This window comes from Osmerus eperlanus, chromosome 5, assembly GCF_963692335.1.
Source record: "Osmerus eperlanus chromosome 5, fOsmEpe2.1, whole genome shotgun sequence".
Lineage (NCBI taxonomy): Eukaryota > Metazoa > Chordata > Actinopteri > Osmeriformes > Osmeridae > Osmerus > Osmerus eperlanus.
In genome coordinates, this window is record NC_085022.1 from 17,570,652 (window position 1) to 17,589,018 (window position 18,367).

At 43.3% G+C, this 18,367-nt stretch overlaps 1 protein-coding gene across 13 annotated transcripts in view; it reads right to left on the reverse strand.

Moving 5' to 3' along the window:
• plekha7a (pleckstrin homology domain containing, family A member 7a) overlaps nucleotides 1-18,367 on the reverse strand; it is a 61,225-nt gene that overhangs the window by 6,735 nt on the left and 36,123 nt on the right. For 6 of the 13 annotated variants that reach the window (XM_062462068.1, XM_062462074.1, XM_062462067.1 and 3 more), the window contains 15 exons: nucleotides 16,076-16,180; nucleotides 15,114-15,186; nucleotides 13,420-13,520; nucleotides 8,679-8,860; nucleotides 6,725-7,252; nucleotides 5,802-6,384; nucleotides 5,275-5,358; nucleotides 4,564-4,770; nucleotides 3,582-3,635; nucleotides 2,480-2,545; nucleotides 1,213-1,293; nucleotides 826-975; nucleotides 541-642; nucleotides 243-354; nucleotides 8-153 (listed from right to left, as the gene is read on the reverse strand). In XM_062462068.1, coding sequence (XP_062318052.1) covers nucleotides 8-153; nucleotides 243-354; nucleotides 541-642; nucleotides 826-975; nucleotides 1,213-1,293; nucleotides 2,480-2,545; nucleotides 3,582-3,635; nucleotides 4,564-4,770; nucleotides 5,275-5,358; nucleotides 5,802-6,384; nucleotides 6,725-7,252; nucleotides 8,679-8,860; nucleotides 13,420-13,520; nucleotides 15,114-15,186; nucleotides 16,076-16,180 — 2,574 coding nt within the window. The remainder of the gene's footprint in view (nucleotides 1-7; nucleotides 154-242; nucleotides 355-540; nucleotides 643-825; nucleotides 976-1,212; nucleotides 1,294-2,479; nucleotides 2,546-3,581; nucleotides 3,636-4,563; nucleotides 4,771-5,274; nucleotides 5,359-5,801; nucleotides 6,385-6,724; nucleotides 7,253-8,678; nucleotides 8,861-13,419; nucleotides 13,521-15,113; nucleotides 15,187-16,075; nucleotides 16,181-18,367) is intronic. The other 7 variants (XM_062462069.1, XM_062462071.1, XM_062462070.1 and 4 more) reach the window with 7 other exon arrangements.

The window sequence follows — 18,367 nt, forward strand, 5'->3', positions numbered from 1 at the left end:
CACTCACCCAATTTGGCACGGTTTTGTGAGGCAGTGTGTGGGATGCGGGGCTTGGCTGGGAGCTGCGAGGGGGGGGCTGAATCTCCTCCACGGGGAGCGTGACGCTCTGGGAAGGTATTGCAGAGTCCGACACAAAAGGCACTACTTTCCTCTCTGGAAATGGACAAACACAGGTGGATGAGCACAGGACAAACTTTGCACATAATTTATAACACACACACACACACACACAGGTGACCCACCAGGGTTCTGTACAGAGTCGATGGTGACCTTGTAGTTGGCTTTGCTTGAGCTCAGTCCTGCTATCACATCCTCAATCCTCCACAACTCTCGCTTAATTTCTGCTTTCTCCTGCTGGAGGCCAGGGACACAGCCTTTTACACACCAACACACTCATGTACACACAGAAGCACTGTTGTGGGAAAACACTGACTTCTCCCATCGACTTCTCACACACATGGATACATCATGTCAATCCAAAAATCGACAGCAGCACTGACCTGTCAAATGTGTCATTCCACATGCAGTATGATTTCTTACCTGCGGGGTGGCACTGTGGTTCATTTGGGCATGCAGCGCCGTCCTTAGCTGTTCCACAGAGCTCTCTATCCTGCTGTACTCATCCCAAGCCTTTGCCATCTCCTACACAAACATAGCACAGCAACATGACACACACACACACACACACAAACACACACTAGTACACTCATGCACTCACTGACACCTAATGCACAAACTTGCAAACACTCAGTCTCACTCCCCTTCTCTCCAGCTCGTGCACACACGCATGCACACAAACACATACACACACACACACACACTGACCGTAGAGGCTCCTGACACCTCGGCCCTGATGTGCACCAGGTCCTCCTGCAGCAGCCTCTGCTGGAAGGCGATCTTCTCAGCGTGGGCCGGCTGGCCCTGGTACTGCTCCATCTGCTGGTGGGAAACATCCAGCACACTCTCCAGCTTGTCCTGGACAAACCCCGGGGCCACAGGTCAAAAGGTCAAATAGTGTTGCTGTAGTTAAGTTTATACTTAGACTGTCAATGCCAAGTCCTTCGCTATATATATGTTTTGCTTATTGAAATGGAATTAAGAATGAACTGTACTTAAGAAGTTTGTCAATTCAAATTATGCAAAAAGTTACTTTTGACAGTGCCAGTAAAATGTGTAAATAATTTTGGACATATTGAGGGGAATCCAGTTTACCTTATCGTCCTTCAGAGAACTGATTGTTGTCGCCAACGCCTTTAGAATCTTGTCCTGCTCACATAAACGACTCAGTTTCACCTGCAGAGGGAGGTAGAGGAGTTTTACAGAGACGGTCATGGCATGTGTGTGCAGTGTGTGTGCAGTGTGTGTGCAGTGTGTGTGCAGTGTGTGTGCAGTGTGTGTGCAGTGTGTGTGCAGTGTGTGTGCAGTGCGTGTGCAGTGTGTGTGCAGTGCGTGTGCAGTGCGTGTGCAGTGCGTGTGCAGTGCGTGTGCAGTGCGTGTGCAGTGTGTGTGCAGTGTGTGTGCAGTGCGTGTGCAGTGTGTGTGCAGTGTGTCCCTAGCCTCTCGTGTCTCATTAGCTGACAATTATGCAATGTAAATTCATCATGCAAAACGAATACATTCCACACGCCTCCTTTTGTCAAAGTGCCCTGGAAGCTCTGAGCCCAGTTAATTAATCCTTGATTAAAAAACAGCAGACATCATGGCAAAGGTTGGATCAATTCATCATCATCTCTAGTTTGCAACAACAGAAAAACTGTAATCTCAAGAATGCTAATTATGATATCATTACCAGCAACAGGGCTTGACATCAACCCTTATCGTACTACGGATGATAAAATGAGCTTTATCGGTTCTCGTAAAACTTAAAAACATAAACTGTAGAAGTTGGCTTCTTTTTAAAGCATATAATACTTAAGAGTTTCATTTACTATTCTCTTGGATTAATTATTCAACTGTGGTTGCATCTCAGCGGTAATATTGTTGTTTGATCTCATCAAATATTCATCGAAAACTGAAAAAAACACCAGCACTCTCATGAATTGTTTAAATGTGACAGTGCTGCTTCTCTATATTAAAGAATAATTCAGTTATTCACATGGCTTTCATTCTTAATGTATCAAATGGAACAATTCACATTACAAACTATTCGGATGCATATATCATATATATTTTATAGAGAGGAGGTATACACATCTCAACGAGGCTGTTGCCATGAAACAGACACAAATACAATTTGAAGGAATTAAATGTCCAGTCATGGACTCACTTTTTATGTGTCTATAGGGGACACAATTATTTTCTTCTGTAAAAATCACTATAGCTCACAGGATCTTCTAAGCTTAATACATTTTTTTACTCTGTATTGATATGTCACACATTTTTAGCACAACCTTTAGGGAATATGAACACAGACACAGAAACATGGTCAAGTGGAAAGCTAACTACAAACTAAATTGTATTTTATACTGTTTATACTCACATCCACGTCACTTTCTGCAACCTTCACTGGTTTTCCCGCATCTTTTAAAGTTTGACTTCCAACAACCTTAAGAATCAAGACAATATAAATATAGGTGTGCTGTATGTGTGCATGCAAATCGACTCCAAAGGACTTTTCTTTTCTATCACATTACAAGAGCAACAGTAATATTTATCATACTGTACTAAATGCATGAGTCCATGAGAGTGACCACTGCATCAAAAGTAAAAAGCTCTCAATGAATCTGACGCATGGTAAAGAAGCCCTTAATCATTCAATAGCAAAACAAATTAACAGATCATCTGACAAATAAATGAATAAATGTACAAGATGACTGCTCCTTCCAATAGTCCCAGTATTGGATAAAAAGTTGTTTCGGAAAATATATTTGAGTTTGAGAATTGAAGATAGTACGCTTCACCAAATAGGTCCAGGTATGTGGTGTACTAGGGTATATCAAGGAGGCTAACATGATGGTGCAAGCAGCTGGCTTTTCAACCACCAGACCACAGTCACAGGCAGCACATGCACTGCTGAGCCATCCCATGCCCAACACTACATGACATCACCAAAGGACACAAAAATGACATCACTAAAGGATTGCAGGGACAGAAGATCGCAATGCCAAGCCCCCAAACCCCCTGATGTTATTGGCTCACAGACATGTATGCACACACGCACAGAGTACACATACATAGGTTTGCGCCGTGTGCACGGTGCTTACGTTCCATAGAGGCCTGAGAGGCCCAGCAGTGCAGTGCAGTAGTAAACTGTGAACCATGACAACCATGGGTTCTAAAGCTTTGATCTGTGTCAGACGGAGATAGAGAGCCAAGGTCACAAAACCGCCGCCGTTATAACCATACATTGATTGCAAATTCTATATTTCCGTTCTCCTTTTCCATAGACATACATGACACATAGTCAATCTCATACAAAGACTTTCTACTGGAGACATTTCAGTGAGTAGACAGGTGAGTGGGTTAGTGTGATTTTTCAGGCCAGTCATTATGCCTTGGTCTAAAAGGAAACTGGAGAGAGCGTTGGCAGAGGACTAGAGAGAGGGAGAAGAATGAAGAAACAAGATATAGTCAGTTCCCACCTTCAGGTCTAGATACTCCAGATCCTTCTTCAGTTGCATGTAGGTATCGTCAGCCTTCAGAGGATTGGAAAAGTAAATTAATGTAGAGCACTGGATTATTATGGTCAATCTGCGGTTCATAGTATCTTCTTAATACATTGTAGCTATTTATTACAAGATATTTTACCATTTCATTTAAGTAGCGTATAATTTCTGTGGTATATTTTATAACAAATCATTGAGCATGATTCAAGACTTAATTATTCAGATTGTATAATGTATAAAGTGGTAATATTGGTAAGTTATTCTATGTAGGAGTAATGAATGTCAGATGAGATGAATCTGTTATGTTTGTTAGATGTCACAAAAGTATAGGATAACGACATGGGAAACTGTCAAATGCCTCTTATATAGTCTACAACACACACACACACACACACACACGCACACTTGCGTTTCAGTCAACAATTTCTCAATTTGGACATTAATAGACTGTGAATGCACTCCACTTTCTAAAAGACATACAAAGCAAATTACAAGCAGCATATTCCAAGATTAAAAGACAAAACATAGCTCTACTTTGAAGCAAAATCCTACACTAGGCCAAACAAACTTAAAGAAAATGCCCTGAAATGAGGGAAACACATCAAAGCTAATTACCAAAGAACGTACCAACAGATAAATATGTCCATAGCATTACCAAGTAGTCAGTCCAAGCATGAAATGTTGTCATGAATGCATGGTTCAACCACATGATAATGAACACAGCAGCTAGAATGACATGCTAGCGTAGAGTATGTCACATAGTCTAGCCAAGGTACAACCACATGTATTTGCTGCCATGGTATAAGGATGGGGGACAAATGGGCTTTGGTTAGGTAAGCTAGGCTAACTCTAATGCTAACATTCAGTAGCCATGCCTGGGCCAGCTCACACAACGTCACAAGCTAGCTTAAACAGCTAGCAGGCGGACAGGCAGCTAGGCTAATTGGACGGCCCCAACCTGGGAGTAGCAGGGGCCTGAGGGGCACATGTAGTACCCCAGTGAGGGGCCACTGGTGACGAGGGGTCTGGTGAGGCTGTTGGTGAGGAAGTGAGGGGCTGTGGGGCCACTGAGCTGCTGGAGCTGGGTCAGCGTGTGGAGGCGCGCGTTAGCCATCTTAGTCTGGTGCCTCCGGAGCTGAATGAGGAGGAGGGTGAGCTCCTCGGGCTGTTTACCACATACATTAATAGATAGATTGCAGTTCAGGGGTCAATTCAGTCTAAATGAAATCAACCATTTTGAAAACTGTTCTGTTTTGGCTGTTTGTTGACTTTCACTAGTTCATTAACTTCTAATAATTGTATTAAACAATTGAATACTTAAACTGAAGTGGCCCAAGTTTAATAAAGTGTATCTTTTGTATATTCTGAAGTCCACGAGACTCAAAAAGAGAAAAGGAGGATTATTTAAGATAATCACAGTAGGAATTGAAGGAAAAGAAAGATTTACTCAAGGATTTACTGATTCCATAACTGCCTTCTATTATTCATTATGGGACATAAGTGATATGATCTGTTGAAAACTAGTTGAAATTGAGTTGAGCCACCGAACAAGTGGCTAACTGTAACCTTTCTTAATTGTGTTTCAAACAAGGACAATATTCGCGTGTGATGTATCTGGTTGTGTGTGTGTGTGTGCGTGCGTGTGTTGCCAGGATGGTAAAAGCCTTACCGTTTTTCCGTGAAGGCTGGGTGCACTGACTGTGTGTGTGATGTAGCCTGAAGAAGGCATAGACCGTCTCTCGATGGTGGAAGTCTGGATAGATTACACACAAAAACACACTGACACACCGCACTTAATAGCCTCTTCAGGTACATTATAAACACAAAACACTACTCTGTTGCAGATTGACAGTCTTTATATTTTGAATTCTGAGGTCTGAATTGTACAGAGTAAGTGATATACAAATGCTTTAGCAGTGGTTTACTCATATTGGACTAAACTCACTAAGGCAAAGTTTCATATTTTAAATATTTTTAATTTCATAAATTACTGTTTGTGTATTTTACTAGATCAAAGGGTTAGCACTGCAGTCTTCTATTTGCTTTGATGAGGTTTAAAGTTGGTTGATAATAATTCTCATAAAACATGAACTTAGTTTGACAAATCCAACTTATTTTAAAGAGACCTACATTTAGGTTAAATAAATGTCCAACGCTAAGGACACTACTGTGCTACTGTGCCTTAGATCCTCTTACCTTGAGCAACTGAGACTTGGCTCGCCTAGGGGAGCCGGCTAAGGGCATGTCCAGTGCCGATCTCTCCCCCATGGGCCTGACCGTCACTCGATCTGCAGGCATGTGTGGTCTGCGAGGGGGAGACAGGGTCCGGCCGTAGCCTGGTGGGGGTCCTGGTGGAGGGATGTCGGAGGGCGACGGAGGTACAGAAATGCAACGGGGCACCTCTGAGGAGGGTCGAGGGGCCGAGGGGGGCACGGTGGAGGGGGGCCTTGGGCCAAACGGGTAGTCCGGGGCAGGTGTGTAGAGAGGGGCAGTGGGACTGCCATGGCGGAACTGATGACGCTGCTGCCATTCGTAGAGCTGCCACACAGTGGTGCCCCCCGGGCCCGTTCCCTCCCTGGACAGGGTGCCCGTCTGGGGGTCTGGTGTGAGGCGGAAGTGGCTGAGGCGGTCCTGGGCGTACTTGTACTCACCGTGGCGAGCGGCAGTTGGGGGGCTGTGGCGGGGAGTTTTTGGCAAGGACTGGTAGGTCTCCACCCTGCTGAACTTGGGCTGCGTTGGGGGGGTACGACGAGGAAGGGAGCCTTCTCGTGAGGTGGGGCTGAGAGGGCCGGACAAAAGGTAAAGGATCAGATCTACACTTTTTTATGTTTCAATGAGACACAAAATATTGCGTTATGTCTCGTGAATGACTCACCACATTCTAGCATTCAGAAAACACTAGAGGGAACTCTTTGCTATGGTAGTGCACACACCGAAGCTCAAATAAAAAATACAGTGTGCACTACTGGCAATAATATGTTGTACAGTATAACATTTTGTGTGATTATGATATATTTCTTTTAACGTCAAATATGAAGCCAGGTGATTGTGTATGTGTGCGTGAGTGTGTGCTTCAGAAAGCATCGTCTCAGCCCAGCCGTGTTAAAGCAGTGACCTACACTTTGTGCTCTCCCTTCTGCACCTGCACCCAGTCCTCCACTTGCTCCAATGCGCTCCTCCTTTGCACCTGCCTTTCCATAGGTGGCAGCGTGGCCCTCTGGTATGTCCCCGCCCCTATTCCATTGGGCTCTGGCACTGGCGAGGGGATCAAGCCATTCCTCAAAAAGACACTGGGGGGCAGCGTCGAGGCTCCGCGGGAAGGAGCGCGGGACGGGACACAGGACGGCGCCCTGGAGACGGGCGCAGACACTGAGGCCGAGTCAAAAGGGAGGTCCAGGGGGTTGGTGGGGAAGATTTTCATGTCTATGGTTCTGGGGATCTCTGTGACTGGTGGAGGGTTTGGATGGATGCTAGCGGCGTCCACCGTGTCTCTGTGGATCTCGACAGGTTCCAGGACCACGCCGTCAGCGAGAGGGTTGGGTGCTTCGGGGTTGGTCTTGGTGTGGTTGGTGATGATGTGGTTGGTCTGTGGGACTGCCTGGCACTCGGATGTATCTGAATTTTCGGATTTCTGACTGTCTGAAGGCCTGGGAGAAGTGGAGGAAAGAAAGGATATGGATGTTTCTTTCTTGTTTTGCAGTTCTCATTCTTTAGATATCTTTTTAATCTCTGTCTCTCCTTTCTAAATAGTCCTGGTCTTCCAAAGCAAGTGTGAGAGAAAGATAAAGACAAGATATGATATGATATTATATGTATACTGATATGATATGTATACTGTGAGTCTTTCCTCTACCCTTCTCACACTGCTAAGATGTTTTCAAAAGTTCCAAATTATGACCGACAATTCATTTGTCACTTATAATTTAATAATTTGAGCCAACTGTGACCTAAGTGGAAGTGTTGCTCCACATTCCAGTGGTCTTGTGATTTTTAACCTTGCCAATGACCTGTGACTAAGATCTAGCAAATCTAGCCTCATGCTTAGCTGTGTAGCATAGCATTATCCTAGCCTAAGACCTGGTTGTTTAGAAGAGCAAAACCCTAGGCAGCTAACGAAATGAAAGCTACTTTTTCCAGAAAACAAGTAGCTGGAAGTTGCTGAAGGCTGACTGGGAATGAGGAGCCACATCTGTGCTGACAGACGCAATCACTTAGGATTAAAAATAGATGGAGGCTGCTCATTCATCAAAGACGGCATTCCACAACAGCTCTGCATGAAAAGTGGTGTGGGCAATTTGTTTGCCTCCTTAAAAAACTGACAAAAGACAGAACCGGTCAACTCTGATGCACATTCTCTCAGAATCACACATCTTTCAATGAAACACACAAACACACACTATCTGATGTCTAAACAGATGCAGTGGCCATGGTGTAGTGAAGCTACCTGTCACTCCTGCTGTGGTACTTCTGACAGGGAGGACATATCCTCCCCCGATCCCCCTCCTCCTCCCCCCGTGCCTGGGTGTCATCAATCTCTGTCACTCTCTTTTGTATCTACTACTATCTGTTTGTCTGTCACTGTCTCTTTCCTCTGTTTCTCTCTCTCTCTTTTTGACCTCTCTTTCTCCATCCTTTATTTCCAACTCAATTTCAGTCACCTAGGGGAGGTGTCAGGTGTCTGAATCTATGCCAACAAACAGTATAGTACAGTGTATAGGAATGTGTGTGTGTGTGTGTGTTTAAGATAGTAGCCAAGGTCCTGCCCAGTGTAATCTGAGAACAAGGGTTACTGGCAGAATGAGATAACACTGGCATGCACACAGTGTCATGCTGCATTCTCCACAGCCAAGGGAAACTCACCCATACAGACACATTTACACACATCCCCAATAACTGCAGCCATTTCTGTCTGAGGTGTCATTCAAGGAGACAGTCAGACAGACAGACAGAAAGAAACTCAACTTAGCCCACATATTTACACAAAGAGACACAGACAGGCAGGCGAGCACAAACAATTTACTCGGTCACATAGTATTGGACGACCGTACTGTACAATGTTAGCCTGTGCCGTACCTCTTCAGCATGGTGGTGTGGTTCTGCATGAGGGCAGCCTGGTTCATGGCTTTCACCCAGCCATGCATGTCCTCCTGGGTGTCAGCACTGAAAAAGTACGTTCTCATCCCACTGTGCTCCGCCTGAGAGCCAATCATAGAGTTCTGATTGTAAATGTACGAGCGCATGCCCGTGTGGCTGGCCTATGGGAAGAGAAGTGAGGACAGGTCAGATAAATTACATATGCGGTAGCCAGCCAATAGGGCGATAGATTGGACACAATGGCAAAATAGAGAGCTAGTGTAGAGATATGCCAAGTGGTGAGACATGTGAGCATCAGCCAATGAACAGAGACGGATATTAATGACAGCCAATAGAGAAACAACATCTAAAGCATCAGCAAATACAAAAACTGTTAATACAAATATTCAGCCAATAGTGACGCAGACACATACTGTAAAGGCCAGCCAACAGAAACCAAGGTAAATATCAGCCAAGGAAACTACAGAGAAACCAATTAACTAACAGAAAGATATCAACCGCAGGAAAGACAGAGAGCAGAATGCAATCTGGCCAATCCCAACTCATGACAGGGGCTATTTTTTCCTGCATTCAATTAGCACAAAAAAAAAGTTAATCTGGGATTTGGTTGCTATCCATTTTATTAATTTTTTCCTATTCTACCTCCCTTTCTCTACACTCTATTCCCTATTCATAATGTCTACCAGTATGTCCGTTTGTACAGAGACAGCTGTGTTCAAAGACAGTTTTGACGAAGCTATTATGGTGGTGTTTTGTCTGTGTTCCCAGTATAGATATCACTCTGTATACTCAGGCAATGACGCACAGACCATTACCATTATCTAATCCGGTCTGTTATTTAAATGACAAAATGTTATACTTCCTCCATAGTTTTAGGACAAGAAGGCTAAGCAAGAGAACAGATTTGCAAGACAACAGAGGCATGCAAATGATGACGTTTAAACTCTAATGAATTTGTTCCTCTGTTTCTTGAATATGTATGCAGAATAATTATGCAAAGGCATGGGAGACTGGTATGGTAATTTTTGTGTAATTTTTTTCATTTGGGATGGTTTAATTTTTTTTACGTGAATTTCTCCAAATGTCAGAATCTTTTGGGTTTAAGGGAAGGGCTGACAGATAACCCACGTAGACTTTCACATTTACACAACCAAGCAGACACAGCCTTGGTGGAACCCTCTTAGCCCCAGGCTGTGTCTACGTATAGTCAGGCCGAAAGGTTGTCTCTGTTCCCAGGGGAGCCCTTAAATCTGTTCCCTGGCTTGGCCCGGCCTGGCCTTTAGCCCATGCCTGTACCTACCACAGGACCATAAATTACAGGTGCAGTCAAGGTAGTGTACCTAACTTGCTTTTTGTAGATATTGGACACATATGTGCCTGAACGCATCTGCACAAACTCACATGCACACTAACAAAATATAATAATTCCTCAACAAAATATTTGACTTTGTAACTGGATCAACCAGTGTGTTCAACCTAACACACACCCACACAAACAGGGAGTCAGGTGGCTGAGCGGTTAGGGAGTCGGGCTAGTAATCTGAAGGTTACCGGTTCGAATCCCGGCTGTGACAAATGACGTTGTGTCCTTGGGCAAGGCACTTCACCCTCGGGGGGAATGTCCCTGTACTTACTGTAAGTCGCTCTGGATAAGAGCGTCTGTAAATGACTAAATGTAAGACTAAAATAACAGCCAATAACAGTAGCCCTTCTCTCTCGTCCAGGAATGCTGAGTGGTACACATTCAGCTCTATGTATGAGCGTTGCACCTGCACGCAGAATGCTCACTGCTCACCCATGGGCAATTCTTTTTTTCTTTCCTTCTAACTATCTGTCTGTCTCACTCTACTGACTCTCTCTTTCTTTCATATAGATATGCAGACAAACCCCAACACTTCACCTACACTACGTTTCCCTCCATTCAGCTCCATTCAGCTGTAAAACACACTTATACACCGCTGCTCTCTCTCTCTCTCTTTCACCCTCTTTCTCTCACTCTTTCTTCATCCCATTAACTTCCCTCCATCCCCAAACTAAAAATAGCTCCTACTCTGTGACAGGAAGGCTAACAATAGCACCATCCTTTTCCATCCCCACACGCCCTGTTCTCTCAAACATGCAGTGTTGTTTTTGGTCATTGGGCTATTTGGATGTCTATTGTGTCTGAAAGATAAAGCCTGGGAGGGCAGGGCGAGCCCAATACTCTGATATATCCAGCAAAGTCACATAAGGAAATACAATTATGCGTACACAAAGCTGTACAAGAATCCCACAGAATTAAACTGGCTGGGATTGACATCCAGATTTATACCTGTATGAAATATTTACATTTACAAAAACATGCTCCTGAGCAGTTGCTTAGCAGTGATCTCCAGTATCACTGTATACAGTAAATTAATGTTGTTTATTTATTTTAGTATTTTGTATTTAGTTGTTACCTCTGCTATTGAACAGTGTGATCTTTCCCTGGGGATCAAAAAAGCACTACTCTGCTCTATTCTCTACTAAAGAGAGCACATATTTAAAAGGATTATCCACATGGACAGAACACATAGAGACTAATGAGAAAATAAAATACACAGATTATGAGAGTAGGTGAAACAAGAATTATGGCAGGCCACAACCACATCAGATAACAACACACACCAGTCTCGAGCATGCTCCAAATTGTACGAATATATACTTCGCTTTTGTATATATTCTCATTTTAAAACCAAACCATACTAATGACAAAGAATGACTGAAAGAAAATAAACTCTGGTTAAGTATGAAGGGCTGCGAAGGGCCAATACCTATTTATGAGTGGACGATGCACTTGTGTTTCATTGGACGACCTCGCACACTCACAGAAGTCCAACCAAGGCAGCCCACCAATGGGAACAAGATGGGTACAGGGTTGAACAAATAGAGGGAGGGTCTCCAACCTGAAGCAAGGTTTCCTCAAGATGGAATGTGCATATGTAACTATGGAGATTTTGGGGGATTACTTAATTGTTTAGGTAATGATTATTTCGGGAGGTGAATGGTAGCAACACAAATGAATATTGATACACATACAAAGACAGAAGGGTGTCAACCCCAAAATGATCCCTCACTTCGACACATACAGCACCATTCTAAAGTTCCTATCAGGTCTCTGGGTGGTGGGGTTAAACGTGACAAAATGACTATTTAGAAATCTGATAAGGAGTTAGTAGAGATAACCAAGACACATCATTATGAAACTGAACCTAACTAGTCTGACTTGACTACGGTCAATGATTAATGCTGCAATTTACTTCCCCGTTTGAATGTGTTTCTTTGTTGGACTTGTTTTTGATTGGCTTGATATCTACAGTGTGAAAAATAAATCAGTCAAATCATCACAACATATTGCAACAGTGCTAAAACAGTACTGTTTTGTAGTGGTCTATCAAGGCATTTTACAAAAAAATATGTGAATCAACATTGGACTCTCAAAGAAACTATTGTGAGGACTCAAACTGGTTGGTTCAGTCATTGACTTTCCACTATAACACGAGACTAGCCTTCAGCCACATCATTAACAGACCTGAAACTGAAACCTGGTCCATTGACTGTACTTTCAACAGAGGTTTAGATTACTGTGTTGGGAAGAGGGAACAACACAAAAAACTCCCTCCTGAAGAAAGGAAACCACTAGCTGGGTACATTACAGAAGAATACAGGATCCATCTAGACAATGACAGATAGGCTGTAAAAACCCCATGTCCCTGTGAGAGATGTGTGCCTTTACTCGAAAGGGGGACCGAATAGGCAAGATAAGCATATGGAGAGAAGCTGTAGAAGAGAGTTGGGCAGTTGTATCTTTTTGTGTTCATATGCAGTAGATGCAAATGGAAGGTGTTCATTAAAGTTATCAATCTTAGCTTCAGAAATCTGTGGAATGTAAGATGTATCAATGACTACAAATGTTTAAGTAATTTGCAAAGTAAAAAAATAGCTTAAACCTTGTAGTCATACAGCCAAAACAACAAAGAGTAGGCTTATCCAATACGAGTGTCATTTTGGCTATTTCTACTCCTTTTATTATTAGATAATTGATCATAAAGGATTATGGACGTGTTCAGTGATTTCAGTGTTCTGTGAAAAAATATGCAGTGTTCCACATTCCTCAACCTCTTTGGGAGGTTGGAGGCTACTAGTAATTTCACTTTGTTCTTACTTGGTGGATCTTAAATTGTGTATGGCTGGGGTCTTGTCTTAGATTATTTATACAAATCTGGCTAACATGTTTTGGGGGGGACTGTGCAACCATGGTAACCATAAAAAATCTAGAAGTAAATGAAATAATGTCATATTTTATTGGTTTTCTGTAACTGACATTCGTGATATAAACTATGACAGTCTGTGTACAGTGAGTAGTAAACTATTTATGAAGGTAAGTCAACAACAAAATAAAATATTAGAAAGTTATACAAGTTATATGCTAAACTTATTTCTCATTGACTGACAATGAAGTGGATTATCTTGGTAAACTAATAGGGCTTTTTGGTGTAAGGATGATGGGATATTGTGACTTAATAGTGATGCAACGACAGCAGAGAACAATAGATAATGACATTCTTTCCACATTGTGAAAAAAATATAATTATCTTTTCAATAACCATTCACAAGTAGAAAATATATCATATAAGAAAGACAAAATCAAATTCAGTATAAAACATCTGAGAGCATGTGAAAGACCAAGCTTGGCTCGTACCTTGAAGGCGTACTTGCGGCTGATGTGGTCCTCTGGCTCCACAGCTGAGATGACATAGCTGGGCAGGGGGATACTACCCAGGACTGACTCCTCCCTGCTGTCTGCAGAGGGAGAGACAGAGAAAAGAGAAAGAGAGAGAAGGTTTCGAATATAAGCTTGAGAGTGTTCAAGATAGAGTGAGCGAATAGATAAGGGGCCGTGTCACGTGTGTGTGTGTGTGTGTGTGGTGTGTGTGTGTGTGTGGTGTGTGTTCGTGGTGTGTGTTCGTGGTGTGTGTGTGCATGTGACAGACAACCCCCGTCCCCCCCGTCCCACCCCACGACACACACCTTTTGACAACCCTCCATATGACAGCACTCTCCTGCCAACTCCTAAGTCAACCCTGTCCTTCTCGTAAGTCCCACTGCCAAACCAACTCCACTATGCCCAACTGGCACTACCCTGTCAATGAAATACATTTTGAATCTTCACTGCTCCGCTTGCACTGGCTGGTGATGCCACTGCAGCCTTCCTGTCAGTCTGGCCTGGCATTAGTGTCATGGCACTATGTGCCTCTCTAACATAGACCACAGTGCTATCTTAATGACTTCACACCTCTAAAAATAGAGGGAGGACCTCTCATAAGAGATGTTTTTTGCTCAGTGGACTATGTGACAGCGTGTTAGAATGTGTGCGTTTGTGCATGTCCACGTCTAACCTTGAGAATGAGTGTGTAACTTTCTATTCTTGTCATTGTGTGTGTGTGTGTGTGTGTGTGTGTGTGTGTGTGTGTGTGTGTGTGTGTGTGTGTGTGTGTTTGTGAAAGCAAAATAATGTGTGTCACAGTGTGTGTGTTTGTGTGTGTGTGTTTTTGTGTGTGTTTGAGTTTGAGGCTAGCAGTGGAGTGTTTGGTTGATAAGTGATAAGGCGGGGCCTTGATTAAATAGTAATTGGTTAAAAATAATTCAAGGAGCTTTAGAGGAGACATTACCTACTTGTAAACCGAAAAAAATATTTTATCTGCCTTCTCCCCAACACACACACACACATTCAATAGCATGGCAAAACAGACCAGGCCAGGCCAATGCGAAGAGATTACATCCTATCAGGATCTATCCGAAAATGGTGCCTATCTCTGTGTGAGTGTTGTGCGTGTGGCTGTGCTAGTCTGTGTATGAGGGAAAGCTGTGACAGAGTGTGTGCGTGTTGTGACAGCACATGTGCATGCACCTCAGATGTGACAGCATGTGTGTGTGTGTGTGTGCGTGTTGAGACAGAATCCTGTGCATGTATTAGGAGCCCATGGGAAACCCCAGATTAACACCAGCACTGATTAAACTCCTGTCTCTCTCATCAAGTCAGACATGCTGATCCAATCTCTTACATAACCTTCCACTAACGCAAGGATACGCTGGGGAACGTCGAGGGGACATACCATCCATCCTCAACCAATACTTACTGTTGAGGATTAAAAGCAAAATATGAAAAATATGGCACTTATCCGTTAAATACTGGTGGCAGAATTGAACAAAGAACCTATTTTCTTTTTTGAACATTTTATTGACAATCCATCTGTTTGTTACCACAACAACAGAGCTTTGATGTCAAGAGGACTCAATAGGAAAAGTATGGATTTATCCCCATTGAAGCATTGACGATCCCATCCTTTACCCTAAAGAGAGCCTTGTGGATCCCACAGGCTCAGAGCAGCTTACCTTTGTAGTAGAAGAGGCAGTAATCAGCCAGGACAAACCACTTCCTCTTCCATAACCTCATCCCAGAGCTGTCCTGGTGTTGGGCGGCGGGGCGGGGTGGGATGGGGGGAAAGAGAGAGAGAGAGATAAAAGACAGAGAAAGACAGAGAGAGAAAGAGAGAGAGAGAGAGAGAGAGAGAGAGACATAATAATACCCGTCTATTCTAGTTCATGAGGCCTGCGTTTCTTCCACTTCAAATATATCTTTCAAACCCTCTAAAGAGACGGGTGAGTTTTCTGTAGTGGTGGAAGCAGAGGGGGGTTGGGGAGGGGGGCTTACACTTCAAAAAGACCCTTTATACACACGGTAATTGAGCTGTTGTTTGAATCTTTACCCTGGCAGTAATGGGGCATGCTGTGTTATTTTCCTCACGGTAGCAGCAGTAGCAGAGTTTATTTTTAGGAAAATCTGGCAGGAATTGGGCCTTTGAATTTCTGATGTGAAACATGCAAGTGTTTGTTTGTGCATAAGTGCGCATGTGTGACCATGAAAAGTGTGTGCCTGTTTATAAGCAGGAGTACATCCCTTGTAAATAAAAGATACATGCTACAGTATGTCTCTCTGTCGTCAATCTCTCCTAGCTGAGTAAACTGTGTCTGTCTTGCTAAAGTGCCACAAGGAAAAACATTTAATAATGGAACAGCACAGTTGTTTCAAGCCAGTCTGAGGTGCAACGTTTCATTCATTTAGAGGGCATGCGTAAGCACAGGGTCACAGGGTCAACTCTTCATCTCTTTAAGATACTACGAGATAAACACCAGACTAAGCCTGGGGACCTCACTGTTTCAGCCAATCAAATAAGTGACCTCAAGACCCAATTGACCAATGATCTTAATCCTATATCCCAGCCAATGACTCACATCAAGCAAGCGTACAGTGTGGGATTTGTCTGTCTTTGTGTGTGTGTGTGTGTGTGTCTCACCTGTTTGTAGAGCCATCCTCTCACCACCACTGGGATGTTGGGGTTCCTCTTAATGGCTTGGTCTCTCTTACCAAAGCTGTGCACCCTTACACTCAACCTGGAGCCCTGGAGAATCGACACACACACACACACACACACACACAAAACACACAAAACACACACATACAGTGAACAATTTCGAAATGGCAAAGAATGTTAGAAAAAGGTCAAAGGTAGTATTGATGGAGGTGGGAGACAAAATATGACACAATTGGAAGGAACTGTGGTCTGGAAGGTGACACAAAGGCAGAACCAATCTTCAGGCGCCAAATGTAGACACTTTAGACTCACCTGCCATGACAGTTACGATCCATCACAGCCCATTTATTTAAGTGCCTATTGTGATAGCAATAATTAGCCTGGTAGGAGCAGATAAGGTCTTGCCGGGCTATCTGACTGTCAAAAGAACAGTTTGTTATGGCTGCCTGAACACCAATTCTGGCCTGAGTAACAGTTTGGGCTGAGATTTCCAATAAAAGAAAACGCACACACACAGTAATTATTATGCGTTGCAGTGTGTAAGGCTGAATCTCGTCAATTGTGCATATCCTTGTCAGAGACACCTCTAACATCAGTGCTCTGCATATTATTAAACCTCTCAATAAGCAGTAACATCAATTATACCATGTCTGTGTGCCTGTCTTCAAGTTCCCATGTGTGTTTGTACGTGTAATTACACCCTCCAAAGACACCAGATCAAAGCCACTCAACTCAACACTTATCACCTGCTCCAACCCCCTCAAAAACACACACAACCTGTATTCTCAATCCACCACCGACACACAGGGACATGTTGACGCCAAACTGAAGGCGTGGTTCTTGTGGTATTAGCGTGTGACGGTCACGGCTCTGGGACTTCTTAACAGCCCGCAGGAGTTGAAACACATTTTCTCATTATGAGACCAGTGGCTAACCAAGTGTGCTGCGTTTGACGGTAAACAGCTGAAGCGTTGTCAAACTGATTCCCCTGTCTGCATGTGTGTGTCGTTGAGTTCTATTTTCATGCAGTAAACTCCCAGAGAAGCCTCAGGTTACGGGGCTCTACATTCTGAGAGATGGATTGGAGAATTACTCCTGGTTTTGTCTTTAAACATTTACATTACAGTACTTTTTAGTTAAGTCAAAGTGACAGGTCTAAGACAAAACCCATGAAAGATCTTCACACAGCACCAGCTATGGTTTCGCCCTGTTTTTCTGTCTTTGAGGATGAGAATTGCTGTCATTAGAAGGTCTCTGTTGTTGTTGCACTGCCATAATTAAAATGGTCAGGTGCTCCACCAGGTACTGTAATAGCTATGAAAGCACCAATATTGTCAGTGTCACAGATAATAACCATTTCAATGAGTATTTGTCGAGTAAATTACACAGGGGGACAATCTGTTTACACTGGGCTCTCAATTGGAAGTCAGACTGTACAAAAGTCCTGCATAACTGTGCCAAACAGGACTCCCAAAAGCACAGAATGCACTTGATCCATTTTAAAGCCACACTGATATATTGAAAATTGTCCTGGCAAGCACACAACAAACATTGGTAGAAAAGGATTCATTCTTCTAAGAGCTGAATAGGAGGTTTAGATAAATATTAGTGGTTCTATATATGAGTTGCATTGATCCACCACTGAGAAAAGGACCTGAGGGAGGACAGACAGGTAGACCCAACGATACAGTGGTGAAAGGCTTCATGGTATCTAGTGGCAACAGAAGATGTCTGTGTGATGGATGTTGGAGTGATCTGTTCCTGTATGCTGCACTGGATCACAGTCAAAGGGCATCTGTTGATGAGCTGGACATACACACTTACACACCTACACAATTATCCAAAAGAAACAAGTTTATTAGAAGTTTGATTAATTAGAACCTGGCTTTCCACCTCTGCCATCTTCTTTAATCAAGCCATTCGGACAGAACAGTCATCCTGACTGGTGGGCCTGATTGGTGCATGGCGCTGGCTGTAACAGGACAGCCCACCCAGAACGAACCCCAGCCATTCATCATTAACCATAGTCCGTTCGAGCCAGCAGACAATTCTTAGAAGCAGTTAAAACGGGTTCTACTGGTCAACCAGTGTACCAAGGTGTCAAAGAACAATATCATTGTAGAGCACTTCGAAATGCACTCTAGATTAACGTGGCAGTTGACGTTTATTATTAATGTACCAGTTAAAAGTTTATTAGCTTGTTAAGGAATTTTAACCTTGTCTAAAGAATACTAGTTTTCTCCTTATCGGACACCATGTACTAAAAGGGAATCT